The sequence below is a fragment of the Gorilla gorilla genome, chromosome 18, assembly GCF_029281585.2.
Source record: "Gorilla gorilla gorilla isolate KB3781 chromosome 18, NHGRI_mGorGor1-v2.1_pri, whole genome shotgun sequence".
NCBI classification, from domain to species: Eukaryota; Metazoa; Chordata; class Mammalia; order Primates; family Hominidae; genus Gorilla; species Gorilla gorilla.
Genome location: NC_073242.2, coordinates 7,426,170 through 7,446,723, shown reverse-complemented (window position 1 = coordinate 7,446,723; position 20,554 = coordinate 7,426,170). Strand labels below are relative to the sequence as shown.

The window sequence follows — 20,554 nt, the reverse complement described above, 5'->3', positions numbered from 1 at the left end:
TAGGATGCTGATTTTGCTTTGGGTCCTTCTCAGAATTGCTTTGGGTCCTTCTCAGACTTCCAAGAGTTTTGCTCCCAAGCCCAGCCACCCAGCTTTTCTACGCACTTATTTTCTAGTTCTCATAAAGGTAAAATCAAAACAGAAAACTCTATAAACTTTTAAAAGTGAGCTTTGATTCATTAAAAATTATTTTTATAGTTTTCCCTCCTCTTTGTGAATACACAGTTTTGATTCATACATTTTTAAAAAATCCGAGTGGCGTACTTTAGGGGAGGTAATGAGGGTCGTGGAAGCAAGCTGGAAATATCAGAGTACTAGAGCAAATTGGAAATCCCGGAACTGTGGATGATACTGTTGCACATTAGGAACACTTCTCTTATTGCCTAAGTCTTTTTCAGTAAGTTTATCTGAAGAATGCTTATAGTTTGTAAAGAATAAGACTCTATGGGTCCCCTTTTCCATTTTCCTTGCTGTTAAAAGGTTTGTTTGGTCTGGCTTGTTATTTCAGGCAACTGAAAGCAAACCCTTTCTGTATTTTTAGCAGATCACCAAATCTTTAAAAATTGTCAGCTGTCTGAGTGGAAATTTTAATGAAAAACAAAGCATAGGACAAGAATGCATTTCCCATTGCACTGGGTGGTTGTATTAAGGCTGTCATTATTCTTTTAGGAGAGGTAATGGTTGCTGTGAAATCAAGCTGCAGGCATTGTCCTTCTAGTCATGTGATAATGAGATCCAAAAGGTGGCTCTGATTCTTTTTGCTACATCAAATGTTTGTAGTACATTGCAATTGGTCAGGCCTTGGCAAATCTTTTTTTTTTTTTTTTTTTTTTTGAGATGGAGTCTCGATCTGTCGCCCAGGCTGGAGTGCAGTGGCGCCATCTCAGCTCACTGCAAGCTCCGCCTCCTGGGTTCACACCATTCTCCTGCCTCAGCCTCCCGAGTAGGTGGGACTACAGGCGCCCGCCACCACTCCTGTAGTCCTTATTTTTTCTGTTTTTTAGTAGAGATGAGGTCTCATCGTGTTAGCCAGGGTGGTCCCGATCTCCTGACCTCGTGATCCGCCTGCCTCGGCCTCCCAGAGTGCTGAGATTACAGGCGTGAGCCAACGCGCTCGGCCAGGCCTTGGCAATCTTTTTAATTAGGTTGTACCCTATGAAATTGCCCGTGTTTGGCCATTTGGGACCTACAGAAACAGCAGTTTCATATGGTCCAGCTGGTATAATACACAGCTTTTCCTGTAGTTGTGTATATCGTAGAGTGAGTTGGATTTTGGTTGCTACAGTGAAGAGCCAGCCATTGTCTTGCTTGGATGATAATTGTATACAAGTGAACTTGAAGCAGCCTTGCTGCTGAGTTGGGTTGATTTCTGTGCTGCTGGATCTTCTTAAAGTCATCAGTGGGTTAGAGAACTACACCAGCCTTCTCTCTGTGGTCGGTATTATCCATCAGCTTTTGCTTTTGTTTGAGAAATAATTAATGAATATGACTTGGTTAAAGTATTTTTATTATTTTGCTTTATTTTAGTCTCAGATGCAAACATCAGTGGGAATTGTACCCACACAAGCAATTGCAACAGGCCCCACTGCAGATCCTGAAAAACGCAAACTGATACAGCAGCAGCTGGTTCTACTGCTTCATGCTCATAAGTGTCAGAGACGAGAGCAAGCAAACGGAGAGGTTCGGGCCTGCTCGCTCCCGCATTGTCGAACCATGAAAAACGTTTTGAATCACATGACGCATTGTCAGGCTGGGAAAGCCTGCCAAGGTAAGTGCTGTTTTTGGAACTCCTAGTGGTAGAGGTCAGGAAGAATTTGCCTTTATTGTTCTTACAGCAGCTCTCTGGTTCATAAGGGTCCGGCAGCCTGAGTGCTGCCTTCCATTGGGTGTGGCAAGACACGTTGCGCTCACGTTCCCCACGCGACGACAGTCAGGTGCTCCAGGAAGTCTTATCTGCTGAAGAGAAAGGCGATTTGGTTTTCTGATACTCTGTGAACTTCTGCTGCTTGAAGCTGTGCCCCGTATTTGTTCTTTTCCTCCTTCCTCTGTCACGGAGGACATTGGTCACTTCTTGAGCACTGTCTTTGTTGTGAATGTCTAGATTGTGGTTTTCTTTTGGGCAATGAACATAGCACAGGCACGTGCAGGCACACGCCCTTCCTGCATCCCAGCATCTGTCTTGGTGGCCTGCGGCCTTGCTCCTCTGTCCTGTGTCTTGAGGCAAGTGCGGATGACAGCGAAGTTGTCCTGGGTGACTGGCAGTGACATGGGGAACTGTGCACTGTATCATCCCAGGGGAGGTGGTGAACTAGGCACTTCATGTGCTCTCTGTCTCCCCTTTTACTGCAGACACCTCATTTCTACCGAAGGAAGTGTTTCTTATTAACAGCTGTACTTTCCTTTAATCTTTATTCTCTTTCCTTCTCTTCTTATGCTCATAAACTTTAGGGGAATCTCCCCCTGGTCTCCCCGTCTCCCGCTGTGACATTTGTGAGTCCCCAGAGTAACCCTGTCGTAACAGAGAAGCAGAGAAGGGTAAGGTTAGACCTTTAGAAGATGAAGACGGAATAACCAGGGTCAGTTGCCCTCTCGAGTACTTCTTCACCAAGTGCCCAGAGTCCCTTTCAGAATCTCTACAGACTTCTCATTTGCTTCTCTATCTGTATTTCTTCACTGTAGTATTTAGGTGGTTTCATCTTGAAACATAATTGAACATTTTTATTTTAAATAGTGACATCACAGAACTATTATTTGTTCTACCTTTCATTGCAGTTGTTCGCTATTCCAGGTTGAAATAGTTTTTGTTTTGTTTTGTGGGCTGCCCTTTATCACCCATCCTTCATAACATTGCTTCTAGGGGAAGTTTTGTTTGGATTTCTCAACAGTCAACTTACAAACTTTTTGGAAAACAGCCTGTTTGTAAGTTGAGGACTGCCTATACTGTGTTATGGTTACACTTGTTACCATTTTCTTATGGAATCTGGCATTATAATTTAGGTATAATTGAAAGTGTGACGATTTGGATAGAAAAATAACATCTCGTTGTTTTTCTGGTCATAGTTGCCCATTGTGCATCTTCACGACAAATCATCTCTCATTGGAAGAACTGCACACGACATGACTGTCCTGTTTGCCTCCCTTTGAAAAATGCCAGTGACAAGCGAAACCAACAAAGTAAGTGAGCACGGGGGCAGAGAAGCTTGGAGATGAGAATAGAAGTTGTTTCTAAAGAAAATTCAGAGAGTAGGTAGGGAGTGGGCAGGGGTTATGAGCCACAGAGTGCAGGGTGAGGTAGGGCGGACAGCAGCCCAAGGTACAGCCAAGCTCAGAGGGCAGGCGGGCTCTCCGTGTCAGGAACGGCTGTGATAATGTTGGACCCTGACTCACTCACTGCCTCTCCCTCTCCCTGCCCCCTGCATACACGCACTTGAAGCAGCATGGAACAGCAGAGTCACTTTGTTCACTGAGCCAACACGAAGACATGGTATTTCCTGACAGTTACTCCATACGTGAGAATTTAAATTCCATGTCACTATAATGGCGGTGACGTCTTGGGGAGGGGGATAGAGGGGATACTTCTTTTGGAATTGGAAAGCCCTTATCCGGAAGTAAATTTTGAAGGCTCTGTCAGTCAGTCTGGGTCAGTATAAAATCCCACACAGACATTTGTGAAGGTTTCCCTCTACGTGGAGCTATGGTCCCCAGACCTCTTTGTATAACTAACCATTCACTCTGCTTCACAGTGAGAGCCTCTGCCCTAGGGCTGCTGCATCCTGGTCACCCCAGTCGTTTTGCCGTTGTCTAGGTTGTCTGTAGCCCTCGGCACGGCTGGTTACGCAGCGATCCCTGCTTGTTGGGAGGTCCGCCTGGGGCTCTGGGGCTCCCTGCCATTTGTAGGCTTCAGGCAGTAAGAAGGATGAACCTCCCTCCCGTTTTTCAGCCATCTTCCTGTCATTTTAGAGGTAAAACCGTGGTCTTTGGGTGTGTCATTCAGTTTCGGACAGCTAGGAAGTGCCCTTCAATCTCCTGTCCCCTCTGGCTGGAGCTGTACCCTTAGCGACCCTTCCAGCACAGCACAGTCTTCCTCATCTTCCTCCATCTCGTCTGTGCCATCTTGCCACCCTCCCCTGTTTTGTGTATTACATGTTCATTCCTCTCATTCTTCTTGATCATCCTTCCTCAAGACCCCGCAGCTGCCTGGAGAACATGTGCTGCTTTTCTTTCTGGTTGTTTCTGAGTGGCCCAGGGAAAGATGGAAAAAGTGCTTTGTTCCTAAGAGTACTGTGGAGTGGCGTGCCAGTGACAGCCCCCGTGGTTTTCCTTTTACTGAGTCCAGCCCACCTCCCTCTGGCGGCCAGGGAGTAGGCAGCGAGCTGACGCTGACCCTGCTTCCTTTAAAGCAGGGTGTCCCTGTCATAGAGAAGAGAAATGCCAGGGTAATGGGGCCTGTTATCTGCCTCCCTACAGAAGAACCACAACGAGTTTCCTTTAAAAGCCAGTTTCCTGGCCAGGCGCAATGGCTCACGCCTGTAATCCCAACACTTTGGGAGGCCGAGGCAGGCAGATCACCTGAGGTTGGGAGTTCGAGACCAGTCTCTACTAAAAACACAAAATTAGCCGGGCGTGGTGGCGCATGCCTGTAATTCCAGCTACTTGGGAGGCTGAGGCAGGAGGATCACTTAAACCTGGGAGGCGGAGGTTGCGGTGAGCCGAGATCACGCCATTGCACTCCAGCCTGGGCAACAAGGGCGAAACTCTGTCTCAAAAAAAAAAAAAAAAAAAAAAAAAAAAAAAAAAGCCAGTTTCCTAAAAGTCAGTTAAATTATTATTTGATTGACTAAAATTTGAATTAATAAACAATTTCCCTGGACATTTCTTATATAAAGTGACACTCTGGAATCCTGGGTCTTCTAGAACCAGATATTTGGGACAGTAGTTCTAATGGAATACAGTCTGTTTTTCCTCCCACGTTACTGTAAAAGTTTTTTCTTTAGTATATTGTGATGGCTAAATTTCTTGTGTTTTAGGGCACATTTCAGTAATAGGCTCTTTAAGTGCCAAAATATTCATTGTCAAGTTTGTAGTTATACAATATTCTATGAATAATGAGCTAGAATTTTATTCTTAACTTTAATTTGGGTGTGTGGCTTTTTGAGGATCTTTGTTTTTAGTACATACTACCATGACAGTTGTAAACTTTGGTGATTTCTCTTTTTAAGAAACACTTATGTGGTTTTTGTTTTAAAAGAAAAAAGAAGCGTATGTGGTTTTTTTTTTTTTAGCCATCCTTATAACTGCCTGAGTGTTGTGAAAATTGATTCTGTGCATGCTCTCTCAAGTGGTAAACCACAGGTTTTCTACTAGTCATAATGTAAGATATTACCAGGATGATTTTATAAAGTCACAAGGAAGATTTAGATGAACTTGCTGCAAGGTTTTGGTAGTTTTTTTTTACAAAAGTATGATTGACAAGGTTTCAGCAATATCCTTTTTGTAAATTTTATTGTTTTTTCTCTTCTCCCAAAGCAAATTATGCTTATCGTGTGTGAACTCTTGAGTTAGGAACCCAGAGAGGAAAATGTGAATCTGACCCTACGTTGGCTTAAGGTTGGGTTTTGAAGACAATATATATGTTAAAAATAACGTAAGGGTGACCTCCCTCAAAGGACTGAGGTAGAGACAAGTTAGTGCAATCGGCATTCTTTTCGAGGAGAATTGGAGTGCACCTGACTACTTTATAGAGAAAGGTGGGACTTGGTGGAGCCCAGTGCAAACAAAATAACAAAGGAAGAACATTTCAGACAGTGGGGACAGTGTCTGCACAGTGCACAGCTTGTGAGGGCATGCATTTGACTGGACTGGGGTTCCTGTGCAAACTAGGTGAACAGAAAGGTAGACTGTGATGAGCTCCTGGAAGCCTCAGGGACTCTGCCGAGACCCACCTGTGCTCGCTCTGTGGAGACTGCCTTAGGGGCCCCGGGACTCTGCTTTTTAGGCAGTGTTTCCCACAGGCCAGCGCTGGTCTTACTTGATGCACACTTCTTTGGTCAGCACATGCTCCACTCTCTTAACTTCTGTGATTAATGTCTCTACTGAGAGAACCTTCCAGAATCACCTGTGGAGCTAGTCTGAGGTTCTTTGAAATGAAGCCCAGACCATTGATTACCTTTTTGGCCTGTGTTGAGTTTTGTTTGGTTGGTTGGTTGGTTTTGAGATGGAGTCTTGCTCTGTCACCCAGACTGGCATGCAGTGGCATAGCCAAGTCTCACTGCAGCCTCAACCTCTCGGGCTCAAGCAGTCATTCCACTTCAGCTTCCTGAGTACCTGGGACTGCAGGCATCTGCCACCATACCTGGCTAATTTTTGTATTTTTTGTAGAGATGGGGTTTCACCATGTTGCTCAGGCTTGTCTCGAACTCCTGAGCTCAAGTGATCTTCCCACCTTGACCTCCCAAAAGTCCTGGGATTACAGGCGTGAGCCACCGCGCCTGGCCTCATTTGATTTTTCCTTGAATTGTTTTTTAAAGATTCTATAATCACTGATCTCGAGTTAACCATCCCTTATAGCAATATTCAATTTTTGTTGAATAATTAGGACTTGCCAAGATAAGTATCTTATATCAGTCCTGGCATCTGACCTCCAGTAAATTCAGTGCACAGAGTGGCATGGAGGACTGGGCTTTGGGACCCGTGAGCAGGTTCCCCTCTTGGGGCTTATGTTGCCTCATTTGTGAAGTTCTTGCTGCTCGAAGTGTAGGCCTCAGGGAAGCCATAGAGGTGCTCCCAGGTTGCTTGTAAGCAATAAAGAAATTGGGCCCCCATTTGAGACCTCTTATATTAAAACCTGCATTTTTATAAAAATCCCAGGTGATTAGTGTGCACATTAAAATCTGAGATGCACTGCTCTGGATGCCTTGAAAGACCAGGTATCTGGGCCAGTGCTGGTGAGAGGGTTTGAGTCATTCTCTGAGAGAGAGAGACCAGGGGTTTTCCAACCTAGAGTCCCCCAGGGACTGTTGAAGCAAGTGCGCAGGGTTGGCCCCAGAGCCAGCCTAATGCACGCACTGTCCCGGCTGCGTCAGCCATGGCCCCAGCTGCTGCCCGGCATCTCCATGAGTGTAGCTCCCACTGCTTCACCTGGCAACATGTTCCATCTGTAGGTGCCTCAGATTGTTTAAAACACCTCCTTTTGGCCGGACGCAGTGGCTAACGTCTGTAATCCTTGCACTTTGGGAGGCTGAGTGAGACAGGCGGATTGCCTGAGCTCAGGTTCAAGACCAGCCTGAGCAACACAGTGAAACCCCATCTCTACTAAAATACAAATAATTAGCTGGGCATGGCAGCATGCGCCTGTAGTCCCAGCTACTCGGTATCGTGAGGTGGGAGACTGAGGCAGGAGAATCACTTGATGAACCCAGGAGGCAGAGGTTGCAGTGAGCCAAGATCGCACCACTGCACTCCAGCCTGGGCGACAGAGCAAGACTACGTCTCGAAAAAAACAAAACAAAACAAAAAACCAAAAAAAAAAAAAAACCTCCTTTTTTTATATGGAGTCAAGATCTCCCTCCTTTGAACTGCCACTCATCGAATAGCCCATCAGGTGCCCAGTGAGTGTGTGTGGAGCAGGCCCTTTGTTCACTTGAGGGCCCTTCAGAGATTTTCACCTCTTTTGACAGACTGTAGTGGGATGGGGGACAGCAAGGAGCAGAATCTGAAGGCTGTAGAGAGAATGGTGGGCTTGATTGACCCTGACTTAAGCACCAAAGGGTCGTGGGTGATGTGTTTCATCTGAACAGCTTTGCTCCTTGCTAGCAAGGAGCAGTGTCACTGCGCCAGTGTCACTTGGCTTCTGAAGAAAGCCTTTTGCTTGAGGGCTTGTGGCCGTGCCTGATAGGAGGCTGAGTCTCCAGCCTGGCAGTGCCTGGGTTCCCCTCAGTGCTTCTCTTCACTGTCGTGCCCCACGCTGTGCATAGGAAGGTGCCAGGTAGGAAGTAGGTCCTGGCCCACACAATGCCCGCAAGGTACGGTGGTGCCACCAGCAACTTTGTAGAGATGGCTGCAGGTCTGAATAAATTCTTTTTTTTTTTTTTTTTTTGAGACGAAGTCTCACTCTGTCGCCCAGGCTAGAGTGCAGTGGCGCGATCTTAGTTCACCGCAACCTCCGTCTCCCTAGTTCAAGTGATTCCTGCCTCAGCCTCCTGAGTAGCTGGGATTATAGGCACATGCCACCATGCCTGGCTACTTTATGTATTTTTAGTAGACATGGGGTTTCACCATGTTGTCCAAGCTGGTCTTGAACTCCTGACCTCAGGTGATCTCCCCACCCTCAGCCTCCCAAAGTGCTGGGATTACAGGCATGAGCCACCTGAATAAATTCTAGCATTGCTTTTTTAGTAGAAATCTAAGTGTCTTGGTATCCTCGGGAAACTGGTTCCAGGACACCCCAAGTATACCAAAACCAGGTGGACTCAAGCCCTGCAGCTGGCCTTCCCCACACACAAGTTTCGCCTCCCGCAAGCACTGTGTTTCTGGCCTGCGTTGGGTGACCCCGTGGCTCACTCTCGTGCTGCTGAAGCATCAGCTGTAGCAACTACTGCTCTGCTTCATGGTCTGTCTCCCCTACCCTCACAAAGTTTGGAGATTTGATTCGTGTCCGTTTTCACTGAATTTCCAGATGGAGTTCAGTTTTATTGAGAATGATTAGGGTCTTAAGTTGTCTGAGTAACTGAGTGCTTTGCATCAGCAACATAGACTGTACAGAAAACCTCTTAGTGGAACATTCCTTTTTTCTTTTTCTTTTTTGAGACAGTCTCTCTGTTGCCCAGGCTGGAGTATAGTGGCGCGATCTCAGCTCACTGCAACCTCTACCTCCTAGGTTCAAGCGGTTCTCCTGCCTCAGCCTCCCAAGTAGCTGAGATGACAGGCACGCACCACCACACTCAGCTAATTTTTGTATTTTTAATAGAGATGGGGTTTCACCATGTTATTAGCCAGGCTGGTCTCGAAGTCCTGACCTCAAGTGATCTACCTGCCTCGGCCTCCCAAAGTGCTGGGATTACAGGCGTGAGCCACTGCACCCAGCTACACTTGGCCATACCCGGCCTCTTAGTGGAACATTGTTTGTGCATGAAGAGTGGCAGGTGAGTCCGAGAAAGAGCCTGCTATAAAACTTGGCCTTTTGTTCATAGGTCATAGGCTCCTTCTTCAGCAACATCAGAAGGGGTGGTGAGACTAGGGGATGTTGGGGAGCTTTAAAGAGGTAAATATCCAGGACAGGAGTGTTGCCTGATGGGCCCAGAAGAACCCAGCCAGTGTGTTAGTGCATTGCAGGTGTGTTGTGACTTCCTAAAAGTTAAAGCTTTATGCTCTAGCAAGGAAAAAAGATGTAAAAATGGCCAAATGAGCACACGGCCTTGACATTGGAAGAAGTTAAGTGGCAATAATACAGAAAGGATAAATAGAGAAACTTCATCCTTAGGGATGCCAGGTAGATGGACCAATCTCCGCGCATTTCTGTTCAGTTCCAAGACACTCCATGGGCTGCGCTGCAAGGGCCCACGGTGTGCTGGCCGCTGCGCTATAGCTGGCACGTCCCCTGGACTCTGCACAGCAGGTTACGTGGCCCATGTGGCAGGTGATGAAGAGCAAAACCGAATTTGACATTAATCCCACCTTTCAGGGATGCACAGGGAACGTGACATGAGCCTGATTTTCCCTGTCCCAGGGTTCCAAGGTGCAGTTTGGGTGCATTAGGTGATTATTAGATAATCTGTTGTCCCTAGGCTCAGGGAATGCAGAGATTGTGCCCACACCATGTCTGGGAGCCTGGCAGAGTGTACTCACTGAGTCTGTCATGTGAGTGAGTGAATACACGAAGGGTCAGTGTCTAAAGACAAGCAGGGGTGCAGGAGTCACTGTGGGATTTCAGAGAGGGATTGGGAATACCACCATGGAGCACGTGGAGCACCTTGAGGTTGCAGTACAGTTGATGGTGGCTTATACATAGTGACTCCCCTTTCAGTCAGCCGTCACCCTGCAGTGAATGCCTGAGCACCCTTACCCTTCAGTATTTGTGTCATTTCATCTAATAGCATCATTTGGACTTCAGCCATGCTTAAATGGCAGAGACCTTCTTTATTTGTTCATAATTAATTTCCTTTGCTTCTGAATTTTAGAAATGATGAGTTCCAAATGCTTCTCATAGGTATATTTTCTTTTAAAATAAAAATATAATAATGTTTACGTTTAGAAAATGAATGCCTCTAACACAAAATGCAGTGACCATGTCAGCAGCTTGCGTGGGAGGCCTATGTGAGTATGAGGCGTTGGCTGCCCTGTAAGTGGCTGTGGGCTTAGGAGTGGCATTCACTGTAAGGTGGGGCATTTTAGTTAAGTAGATGGCACTTGGGGAGGTGTGGATAAAAGGGAAATGTAGTAGGAAGAAGTCAATAAAGGGTTTACGGGAAATGGAAGGCTCCATACTTTGTTTCTTTTAAGTTCCTCTCCACAGTCCATCACCATGTGTGTTAAATATAGTGTAGCCCTGTTCTTCCTTACGTCGCAAGGTTATAGAAAAATAAACTATCCTACCACTGTTAACTTTGATTTCTATACCATAGTGCTTCTTAAAAATGTAGGATGTCGGTTTCAGAAGTATGGTGGACACATGTTTAAAGTTTTGGGGAGTAGTAAGTATTAGAATACTTTTAAAGGTATTGTGCATGACTTACTTCAGCTACACACTTGTCATAAAGTGCACCTTGGGAGTTGCTTTTCATTTATGTTAATGAGTGCTTGGTGTGTGTAATTGTGTCTGATGAGTGTTAATGAGTTGATCTGAATATCATTATTAGAAAAGTTAATAGTATGGAATGTATAATTACCAGGAATTTTTTTTCACACATTTTAGTTTAATTAAGTTGCTCTGGTAAGTATTGGGGTTATTATAGGTGTGCTGATGGTTGAATGTGAGAATATTACTGTTACACATAGTGGTTGGAATTTGAAAGAAAGGCTTTGTGGTCGTGTTTTATGTATCAAAAATGGTGTGTTATAGCAACAACACTATAAGATGCTATTTTTAACATGACTCTAAAATTTGTGGAAGTTAGAAAGGAACTCAAAAATACGAATAAATGGTATGATATAGAACTTCTGCCATATGAGAAATTTTCACACAACAGCATTTGGGTTGTTGCGACAGATGAGTGGGCAGGCAAACAGGTAACAGGTGGGTAGGTAGGTGGGTAGATGAATTGACCTTGAAATGTCCAAGTTGATGCAAGTTTGGAGTTGTCTCTCCATTACCTTGGAAGCCCTTTGGGATGGAGCTCCTTATGTTGACACCAGTTTTTCCTTTAGTCTCCTGGGGTTAGCTAGCTGGATGGGGCAGCTTCCCTGCCAGCCAGCAGTGGGCCTCGGTAGCAGAAGCTGACTTTGGCCACGTGAGGCAGAGCCACCTCCTGAATATCAGAGGTGCTGAGGTAGCCCCTGGATAATAAGACCCATGCAGAATTGCGAAGCCTCACTCCAACCTTAATTTCAAACAGCTCAGTCAGTCAATCAATCAAGTACAGTATTTCTTGAACAGCTTCATGTAGCCAGAGAGCTCAGCATGGTGCTCTGCTGCATAGGAATCCCATCAGAAGCATATGTCCATGCTGTCATTGTTTGTGTAAGTTTCAAGGACTTGCAATTATGTGATTTGGAAGAGCACATTATAGATTTATTAATCAAAACTGACCGACCAGGTATCATCTCTGCTCCTTCTCTTAAGCCCCCTGTACCTGTGCAGGTGAGCAGTGAAGGACAGGGTTGGGGTCAACAGGAGGGGGCTCCTCTGTTCATCTCAGAGGTGTCTGCTGGTCCCCAGAGAATCAGACGTTTCCCTTGTCATACATTTGCCACTCCCTGGAACTGACTTCTTGAGGAGTCTCTAGGTTTTAAGACATAATAATTTTTTTCAAGTGTTATCTGTGAGATTTTATGATCTGTTGCATGCTAAGATAGAAACTTGACTTTTCTTTAACTTTTTGTTCCTCACTTACTGCTAGGCAGAATAAATGAGTCCTTCAGCACAGTTCCTTTCTCCCTAGCCTTGTTTCCTGCTTTATGATATTCATTTATAGTATTTTGATGAAATGTATTTGCTTCTCAATAGTTTTTAAATCATTCGTGGGCTTCTCCCTTTTACTTACCTCTCTTGTTTGTCTGTCTGTCTGTTTGTCGTTATAGCCATCCTGGGGTCTCCAGCTAGTGGAATTCAAAACACAATTGGTTCTGTTGGCACAGGGCAACAGAATGCCACTTCTTTAAGTAACCCAAATCCCATAGACCCCAGCTCCATGCAGCGAGCCTATGCTGCTCTCGGACTCCCCTACATGAACCAGCCCCAGACGCAGCTGCAGCCTCAGGTTCCTGGCCAGCAACCAGCACAGCCTCAAACCCACCAGCAGATGAGGACTCTCAACCCCCTGGGTAGGTGAAGGAACTCTCAACTTCGTTCTTACTTGTCCAAATGCAGCAAAGGGAATGGAGTGATGGAACCCAAGGCAGTTTTCAGTTTGTTTTGTGTTTTTTACTACAGTGGTTGAAATAAAAAATCTCCCAGGAAAAAGCTGAAGTATCTGATGCAAGGAAAATGTTACATGCTTATAAAAAGAGCGGCATTTGCAAATGAAGCAATGTTTTTGTTGCTTGCTGTGCCACTTCTGTCTGGACAGTTTTCATAAAGAATGTGCCATGTGCCTCAGAATGCAGATCTCACAAGTCAGGATGCTGACTGGACGCCTCGTGCTGACTGTTGTCATTTATTTGTTGGAGAACTTGTGTTTGCCAGTTTCTCACACATCTTGGTTAGGGTCTACCCCTCAGTTGGAAGTGACCAGCCTGGACTTCAGCAGGTTAATGACAGGAGTCCTGGAAACTCTTGGCTCAGGCTGCTGGACATGTCAGCATTTCTTTTGTCACCCCAGCCCATTATTTGCCAGCCTTTGATCGTTTGCTCACACATCACCATGATTTTGCCATTTCTGCATATGGTTTCCTTAATATTTTTCTTTAAGTGGACACAGTCCCTTTACATTTAGGCTTAAGCTAAGCAGTGATGTCTGTGAAGTCAAGACTGGCTGACTAGTTGTGCTAGTTTTGTTCTTTCCCTAATAGAATAACTATTTTACACTTAAAAATTACTCCTTAAAATATGCCCAGCTAAAGTCATCTTACTTGTTGCTTTTTGGAAAACAACTGCCCTAATGAATGTCTAACTAATACTGGCCAGGAGACTGAGTTCGAATCCTGAGACCCAAGTGTTAATCTAACTCCTCTCCTGTTGATGGTATAATTTGGGACTAGCTTAACCTTTTTTAGTCTCAGCTTTCGTTTCCTTTAATAGGAAGATTGTAGACAAATTGACCTCTATATTTTTTTCCTGAGCTTAATTTCTATGATTTCATTTTCTGATATTGGGGGGGAGACGCAGAGGTGTGTGTCAGTGCAACTGAGTCACTCAGGAGCGATACTAATGAAGCAGAATGAAAGTAAGAGGCTGCATATGGGTCATTTATAACTTTTTCACTTAGATACCAGCTAACCTCCATAAACACACCTTACTTTGGTTACAAAGTAGAGTGGGGAGGGTGTCTACTGATTATTTGTGCACGTTGATTACCATTATTGAAAATATGAGACTCAAGAGTTCCTGCCTCAGTGCTTACTATAACTGGCCAGAATCACTTATTTAAATAATCACCAATTGTTTATATGGTGGCATGTTGGTTATCTGTCATCAAAACTTTGAAGTATATATTAAAATTTAACTGTTTATTGATTTCTTTTCTGTCTTTAAAGGAAATAATCCAATGAACATTCCAGCAGGAGGAATAACAACAGATCAGCAGCCCCCAAACTTGATTTCAGAATCAGCTCTTCCGACTTCCCTGGGGGCCACAAAGTAAGACCCTGTTTGAGTTCTGAGTGACAGTCCAACAGGAGCATGGACTGAGAACCACACAAAACTGATTCTTTCTAAATGTGTGGCAGAGAAAATAGTTTAAATGGGGTGGTGAGGGGTGAATGCTGTTTTCCTTTTTTTCTTTAATTATAAATGTAGAGCAGATAATAGATTAAACATAGTTTAAGTTTTATTTATTTACATCACTTGGCTCTCCTGACTTAAACTTTTAAAAGTCGCATGTGGTGGTAGAAGAACCTTATTAGACAAAGTGTGTTTGAGTCACTTCAGTAGATGGATGAAGTGTCTTTATTTCCTCCTTAGCCCACTGATGAACGATGGCTCCAACTCTGGTAACATTGGAACCCTCAGCACTATACCAACAGCAGCTCCTCCTTCTAGCACCGGTGTAAGGAAAGGCTGGCACGAACATGTCACTCAGGACCTGCGGAGCCATCTAGTGCATAAACTGTACGTAACAGTTTTGCAGTTTCATAGATATTTGATTTTATTCCTGTGTTGCCCATTGGCTACCAGATGACAGTACCCTAGGAGCCTATACAAGTCACGTGCTTATTTAGGAAGCCACTCTCACTGCTGGTAGAGTTCTGGCAGCCCTAGGCAGGCCAGAGATTCCCACACTCTATGTCCTCGGTGAGCGGGGGTGACAAAGAGAGCATTGGTGGCTCTGTACTGCCGAGGGGCACTGACCTGCAGCACCTATCACCGAGGCAAAGACCCTCAGTGCAGCCTGGCCTTAATGTGCTTCTGCACTTTAGGCTGCATGAGGGGGCTGGGGTTAGCTCAAGAGCCTCACCTTATTTTGTAGTTCCAGATTCTAGTTGTGGAGACCCCTCAGAATTAGAAAAGTTTAGAGTATAGATGGCATGTCATTATCACCTTACAGTTAGTTAACATAATGGAAAGTTAACAGTTAACTTTTTTTGAGACAGAGTCTCATTCTGTTGCTTAGACTGGAGTGCAGTGGCACAGTCTTAGCTCACTGCAACCTCCGCCTCCCAGGTTCAAGTGATTCTCCTGCCTCAGCCTCCCGAGTAGCTGGGATTACAAGCACGTGCCACCACCCCCAGCTAGTTTTTGTGTTTTTGGTAGAGACAGGGTTTCACCACTCTGGCCAGGCTGGTCTCAAACTCCTGACCTCAAGTGATCCGTCCACCTCAGCCTCCCGAAGTGCTGGGATTATGAGCCACCGCACCCGGCCTTTTTGTTGTTGTTGTTGTTGAGAGAGAGAGAGACGGAGTCTTGCCAGGTTCCCCAAGCTGGTCTCAAACTCCTGGCCTCAAGTAATCCCCTTGCCTTGGCCTCCCAAAGTGCTGGGTGGCATTGAGCCACCACACCAAGCCTAACTTTGTTGAGCTAGTTATTTTAAATGAGCTAGACTTACATTCCCTTTGAGTTTTTTCCCTTCCTTATTTTGATCAAATTTTTTTTAGTAATAAGTAGTTTAAAAATTAGGGATTTGAAAATCGTGTTATTCTGGAAATGACCCAGCACATACTTGTTAATGGCAAAATATTGATGTGTTTGATGTGTAGATAAGTTGATAGGTCAGGATTGTCTCCAGGGAGTTAACTTCATTCATGTATTGATATGCTAGGCAAGAGAGGCTTGGCATTTCTCTCCACACTGTATTGCCACCAGAGATACATGATCCTGATTTTGTAGTGCTTATTTGACGGCATTGGAAGTAGCTTCAGGCCAGGTGCAGTGGCCCCCACGTGTAATTCCAGTGATTTGGGAGGCTGAGGTGGGAGGATTGTGTGAGCCCAGGAGTTCAGGCCAGCTGGGGCAACATAATAAAACTCCATCTCTACAGAAAATTTAAAAATTAGCCAGGCATGGTGGTGTGCACCTGTACTTCCCAGCTTACTTTAGAGGCTGAGGTGGGAAGATCATTGAGCCCAGGAGTTCAAAGTTGCAGTGAGCTATGATCATGCCACTGTACTCCAGCCTGGGCGATAGAGCAAGACCCTGTGTCTTTTTTTTTTTTTTCTCTTTTTGATATGGAGTCTCACTCTGTTGCCCAGGCTGGAGTGCATTGGCATGATCTCAGCTCACTGCAACCTCTGTCTCTCGGGTTCAAGCAGTTCTCTTGCCTCAGCCTCCCAAGTAGCTGGGATTACAGGCATCCACCACCATGCCCAGCTAAGTTTTTTATTTTTAGTAGAGACGGGATTTCACTACATTGGCCAGGCGGATCTCAAACTCCTGACCTCAGGTGATTCTCTCGCCTCAGCCTCCCAAAGTGCTGGGATTACAAGCGTGAGCCACCGCGCCTGGACGAAACCCCATGTCTTTAAAAAAAAGAAAGAAAAAAAAGTAGTTTGATAGATGTGTTATCCTTTCAGCGTCCAAGCCATCTTCCCAACACCTGATCCCGCAGCTCTAAAGGATCGCCGCATGGAAAACCTGGTAGCCTATGCTAAGAAAGTGGAAGGGGACATGTACGAGTCTGCCAACAGCAGGGTAGGTTGCTGTTTACCGTGCTCTGGCCTCTGCAGCATCTGTAGTAGACAGCGCTACATTTGTCTGCTTTGTTATCTGGAAATAGTGGAATCTATGTAGTTGGGACAGATTGCTCACCTTGAGGCCACTGGCCAAGGAGACTTCCCAGATAAGACACAAATTTCCTGCAGAACTCTCTTGATTAGCTACATTGGTGCATGGAGTATATAAATTTACATTATATCCATGGGATATATTTTTCATAGTAGGTGGTGTTGTAATATTGCTAGCATCAGCGAATATTCAAGAAGTTCATTTGAATGAAATGGAACATGTATTAAGTACCTACTATTTGATATGTCCTATAAAGTCACTGGGAATTCAGCAAGAATGTGGGCTTCTGGTGTATCAGGTATTTGCATACTACTTTTGCCAGTGTACTCAATGAGGAAGTTCATTAGTTAGAACCTACAACACAGATCATTCAGTTGCTTTTTACAGTTTTAACTGTTTCATATTGAATATTATTGCTTTTTAGGATGAATATTATCACTTATTAGCAGAGAAAATCTACAAGATACAAAAAGAACTAGAAGAAAAACGGAGGTCGCGTTTACATAAACAAGGCATCTTGGGGAACCAGCCAGCCTTACCAGCCCCGGGCGCTCAGCCCCCTGTGATTCCACAGGCACAACCTGTGAGACCTCCAAGTAAGGATTTTATTTCCTACTGCCATCCCTTAGCCTGTTTCCTTGGTTTTCCTTCGTGTTTGGGGTGTATTTCTAAGAACAGAGAATTAGAATATCTGATGCATGCCCTGCAGAAGCTGTTGATGTGGCAGTGGCCCTGACCACCTGCCTCAGGCTGTGTTGGGACACTGAGTTTCTCTCTTGGGAAGGCCCTTTACAGGGTGCGCTGGCATTGGAACACACGTGCTTTTGGACCTATTGGCTGTTTTCCCTTTTAAGTTTGAAGTCCTAATAAGAAATTTCCTATTCCTGAATCAAGGATTATATTAAATAACTAGGGTGGTTTTGTTTTTGTTTTTGTTTTGCCACCATAGATGGACCCCTGTCCCTGCCAGTGAATCGCATGCAAGTTTCTCAAGGTATTGAACTGTTTGTGGTGAATCATATTTTAGTTTTACATTCAACAGCCATAACTTTCACTGTTTTTTCCTCTCCCCCTGTATATTTCTTTCTAACCCTTTCTTCTTTCCATTCCTTTTTGCTGATAAGCAGAATTCAGTTCTACAGGTGGTATGAATATGTTTATAGTATGAAGTTTGGAGATTATAGGAAAGATCTTCCAAGAGATAAGAAGCAGTATTTAGCTATTTATTTATTTATTTATTTATTTTTTATTTTATTTTATTTTTATTTTTTTGAGATGGAGTCTCGCTCTGTCGCCCAGGCTGGAGTGCAGTGGCTCCATCTTGGCTCACTGCAAGCTCCGCCTCCTGGGTTCACGCCATTCTCCTGCCTAAGCCTCCTGAGTAGCTGGGACTACAGGCGCCCACCACCACGCGTGGCTAATTTTTTGTATTTTTAGTAGAGATGGGGTTTCACCGTGTTAGCCAGGATGGTCTTGATCTCCGTGATCCGTCCACCTCAGCCTCCCAAAGTGCTGGGATTACAGGCGTGAGCCACTGCACCCGGCCTTAGCTTTTTATTTTACTTTATTTTATTTTATTTTATTTTTTTGAGATGGAGTCTTACTCTGTTGCCCAGGCTGGAGTGCAGTGGCACGATCTCGGCTCACTGCAAGCTCCACCTCCTGGGTTCACGCCATTCTCCTGCCTCAGCCTCCATAGTAGCTGGGACTACAGGCGCCCGCCACCAAGCCCAGCTAATTTTTTGTATCTTTTTTTTTTAGTAGAGATGGGGTTTCACCATGTTAGCCAGGATGGTCTCAATCTCGTGAACTTGTGATCCGCCCACCTTGGCCTTCCAAAGTGCTGGGATTACAGGCATGAGCCACTGCACCCGGCCAGCTTTTTATTTTTAATGGATGGTGAAGGGGGCGTGGTACGTTACTGCTAGGAAGAGTCCGAGAAAGAAGCACCCTAGATGTGGGGAGGGAGTGCTTCTGAATGCTGAGAAGGAGAAGCATGCAAGACAGTCCTAGACTGCTGAGCACTTGCAGAGGCTGAAATGGGGATGGCACAGGCTGCTCTTGGCCCTAGGGGTTAAGCTCAGCTGGCTGGATGTCAACTTCTGGAGAGAGTGTACACACAGGTCCTGTGCCAGGTTGGGGTGTCAGCAGCTGTCTCAACCTTGAAAGGTTCTTAAGTAGAGAGCCTCTGGTTTTTGGTTGGTTGAAGCAGTGATTTTTATTTTGGGGCAGGGAGCATTTGAAAACCTTGTAGCTCTTGACCATTGAGACCCAAGCAGGAGGACATTTTTCCAGGTTGTGAAACAAGGTGGTGACATTATCCAGAAAACTCTGAGGAAAGAGGCTTTGCTGTGGTTTGCAGAGTAGTTTGGGAGGGAAGGTAGAAGAGATAATTTTAAAAGTTGTATTCGTATTGCATCCTGGAAAAGACATAGTAGATAAGCTGATATTATGGAAAAAAACTTACCAGGGACTTGTTTTGATGGACTAGATTTGAGGGGTGAAAGAAATCAAGGAGTCAGGCTGGGCACAGTGGCTCACACCTGTAATCCCAGCACTTTGGGAGGCCGAAGCAGGAGGATCACTTGAGGTCAGGAGTTTGAGACCAGCCTAGCCAACATGGTGAAACCCCCGTCTCTATTAAAAATACAAAATTTAGCCGGGCATGGTGGTGCACACCTGTAATCCCAGCTACGCGGGAGGCTGAAGCAGGAGAATCGCTTGAACCCAGGAGGCGGAGGCTGCAGTGAGTTGAGATCGCACCACTGCACTCCAGCCTGGGCAACAAGAGCGAAATCGTATCTCAAAAAAAAAAAAAAAAGAAAGAAATCAAGGAGTCAGAGAAATTGAGCCTTGGGAAAGTGGCTGGATGCTGTGTTGGGGATTGGTCCAGGACTTCAGCCTGGATAGGAAGATGCTGCTGGTGTGGGGTATGATGCGCCTGCTGTTTACCAGCAGAATATTGGAATAGATGTTTTCTAGTTATGCACTTAGCAACCTCCCTACCAGCACATCTGGGTAAATACAGATTTCTTTAAGTGCTGTTCCTTAGTAATTGTTTTTCATTTTGTTTAAAAAAATTCTCAAAGAGAGGGGAAGCTTACATTATAGACTCCCTGGAAAGTCCTCCTGGTCTGCATCGGCACTCGGTTATTTGAGGGTACCATTTCTAGGTAGCCGTTGAAGGCAGTGCTCCGTGAGTCATCCTTTGAGCCTTCTCATGACTACAGCAGCGCTAAGGCAGCACCTTCCAGAAATTCTCTAAAGGGTTCTGTCAGATTCTAGTGTTGGTCCTAAGACTAATTTGAACTGGTGCTTCTTTAGAACTCAGAGTTTACAGAGTATTATTGGAAATTGGAAGGAACTAGACACCGCAGTCTGGAGACACTTACTGGCTGTGAAGTGTCTTTCAGTGATGTGGTGTTCCTGTAAACTACAGGAGGCTAAGGTTGAGGACGGCTGACCCTTGGGCACTTCTTAATGCTTAAGGTGCTTGCAAAATTAAAAGAACGTTTGGAGTCTTAGCACAGATTCTAACAATGAATGTAAACCCAGCAAGGAGCTGGGAATCCTCAGATGATGGGCGTCAGCTGCTCCAGAGGCATTAGGTATGGGTGTGCACAGAAGCTTGCCCTGGTCTCTGGAAACATCTCTTCTGTAGATTGTGGGGGTGCTGTCCTTTCAGGGCACCTCCTCACCCTCTTTGTTGCTATGACACTTTGGTACTGTGCCCTCTGGCTCAGCTCTACCACAGCCTCGTTTAATGTCTCAATTGTTCCTGTCTTACCCAACCTTATGCCTTCATGTCCTCGTCCTTCCCTGGTACCCCTCACCATGCCACCGTCACCACCCCCACATTGATGCCGTTTTCTCTGGATATGGAGAAGTCTGTTCCTTCATCATCTTCATTGATTAATTGGGTGATTTCTTTTCAGTTTTCTGTTGCCTGTGTGTTCCATCTTATTTTACTTAGAGTTTATTTAGCAAGTTGTAATTCTGTTTTCCTGTGGGTGCTTTTCCTAA

At 45.1% G+C, this 20,554-nt stretch overlaps 1 protein-coding gene across 6 annotated transcripts in view; it reads left to right on the top strand.

Annotated features, from left to right (window-relative positions):
• The window catches only part of CREBBP (CREB binding protein), a 154,767-nt gene that overhangs the window by 84,650 nt on the left and 49,563 nt on the right, over positions 1–20,554 (top strand). For 4 of the 6 annotated variants that reach the window (XM_004057098.5, XM_031002671.3, XM_019012535.4 and 1 more), the window contains exons 4-11: positions 1,528–1,768; positions 3,061–3,174; positions 12,235–12,477; positions 13,849–13,951; positions 14,276–14,422; positions 16,321–16,438; positions 16,956–17,127; positions 17,481–17,525. In XM_004057098.5, coding sequence (XP_004057146.3) covers positions 1,528–1,768; positions 3,061–3,174; positions 12,235–12,477; positions 13,849–13,951; positions 14,276–14,422; positions 16,321–16,438; positions 16,956–17,127; positions 17,481–17,525 — 1,183 coding nt within the window. The remainder of the gene's footprint in view (positions 1–1,527; positions 1,769–3,060; positions 3,175–12,234; positions 12,478–13,848; positions 13,952–14,275; positions 14,423–16,320; positions 16,439–16,955; positions 17,128–17,480; positions 17,526–20,554) is intronic. The other 2 variants (XM_004057099.5, XM_055365150.2) reach the window with 2 other exon arrangements.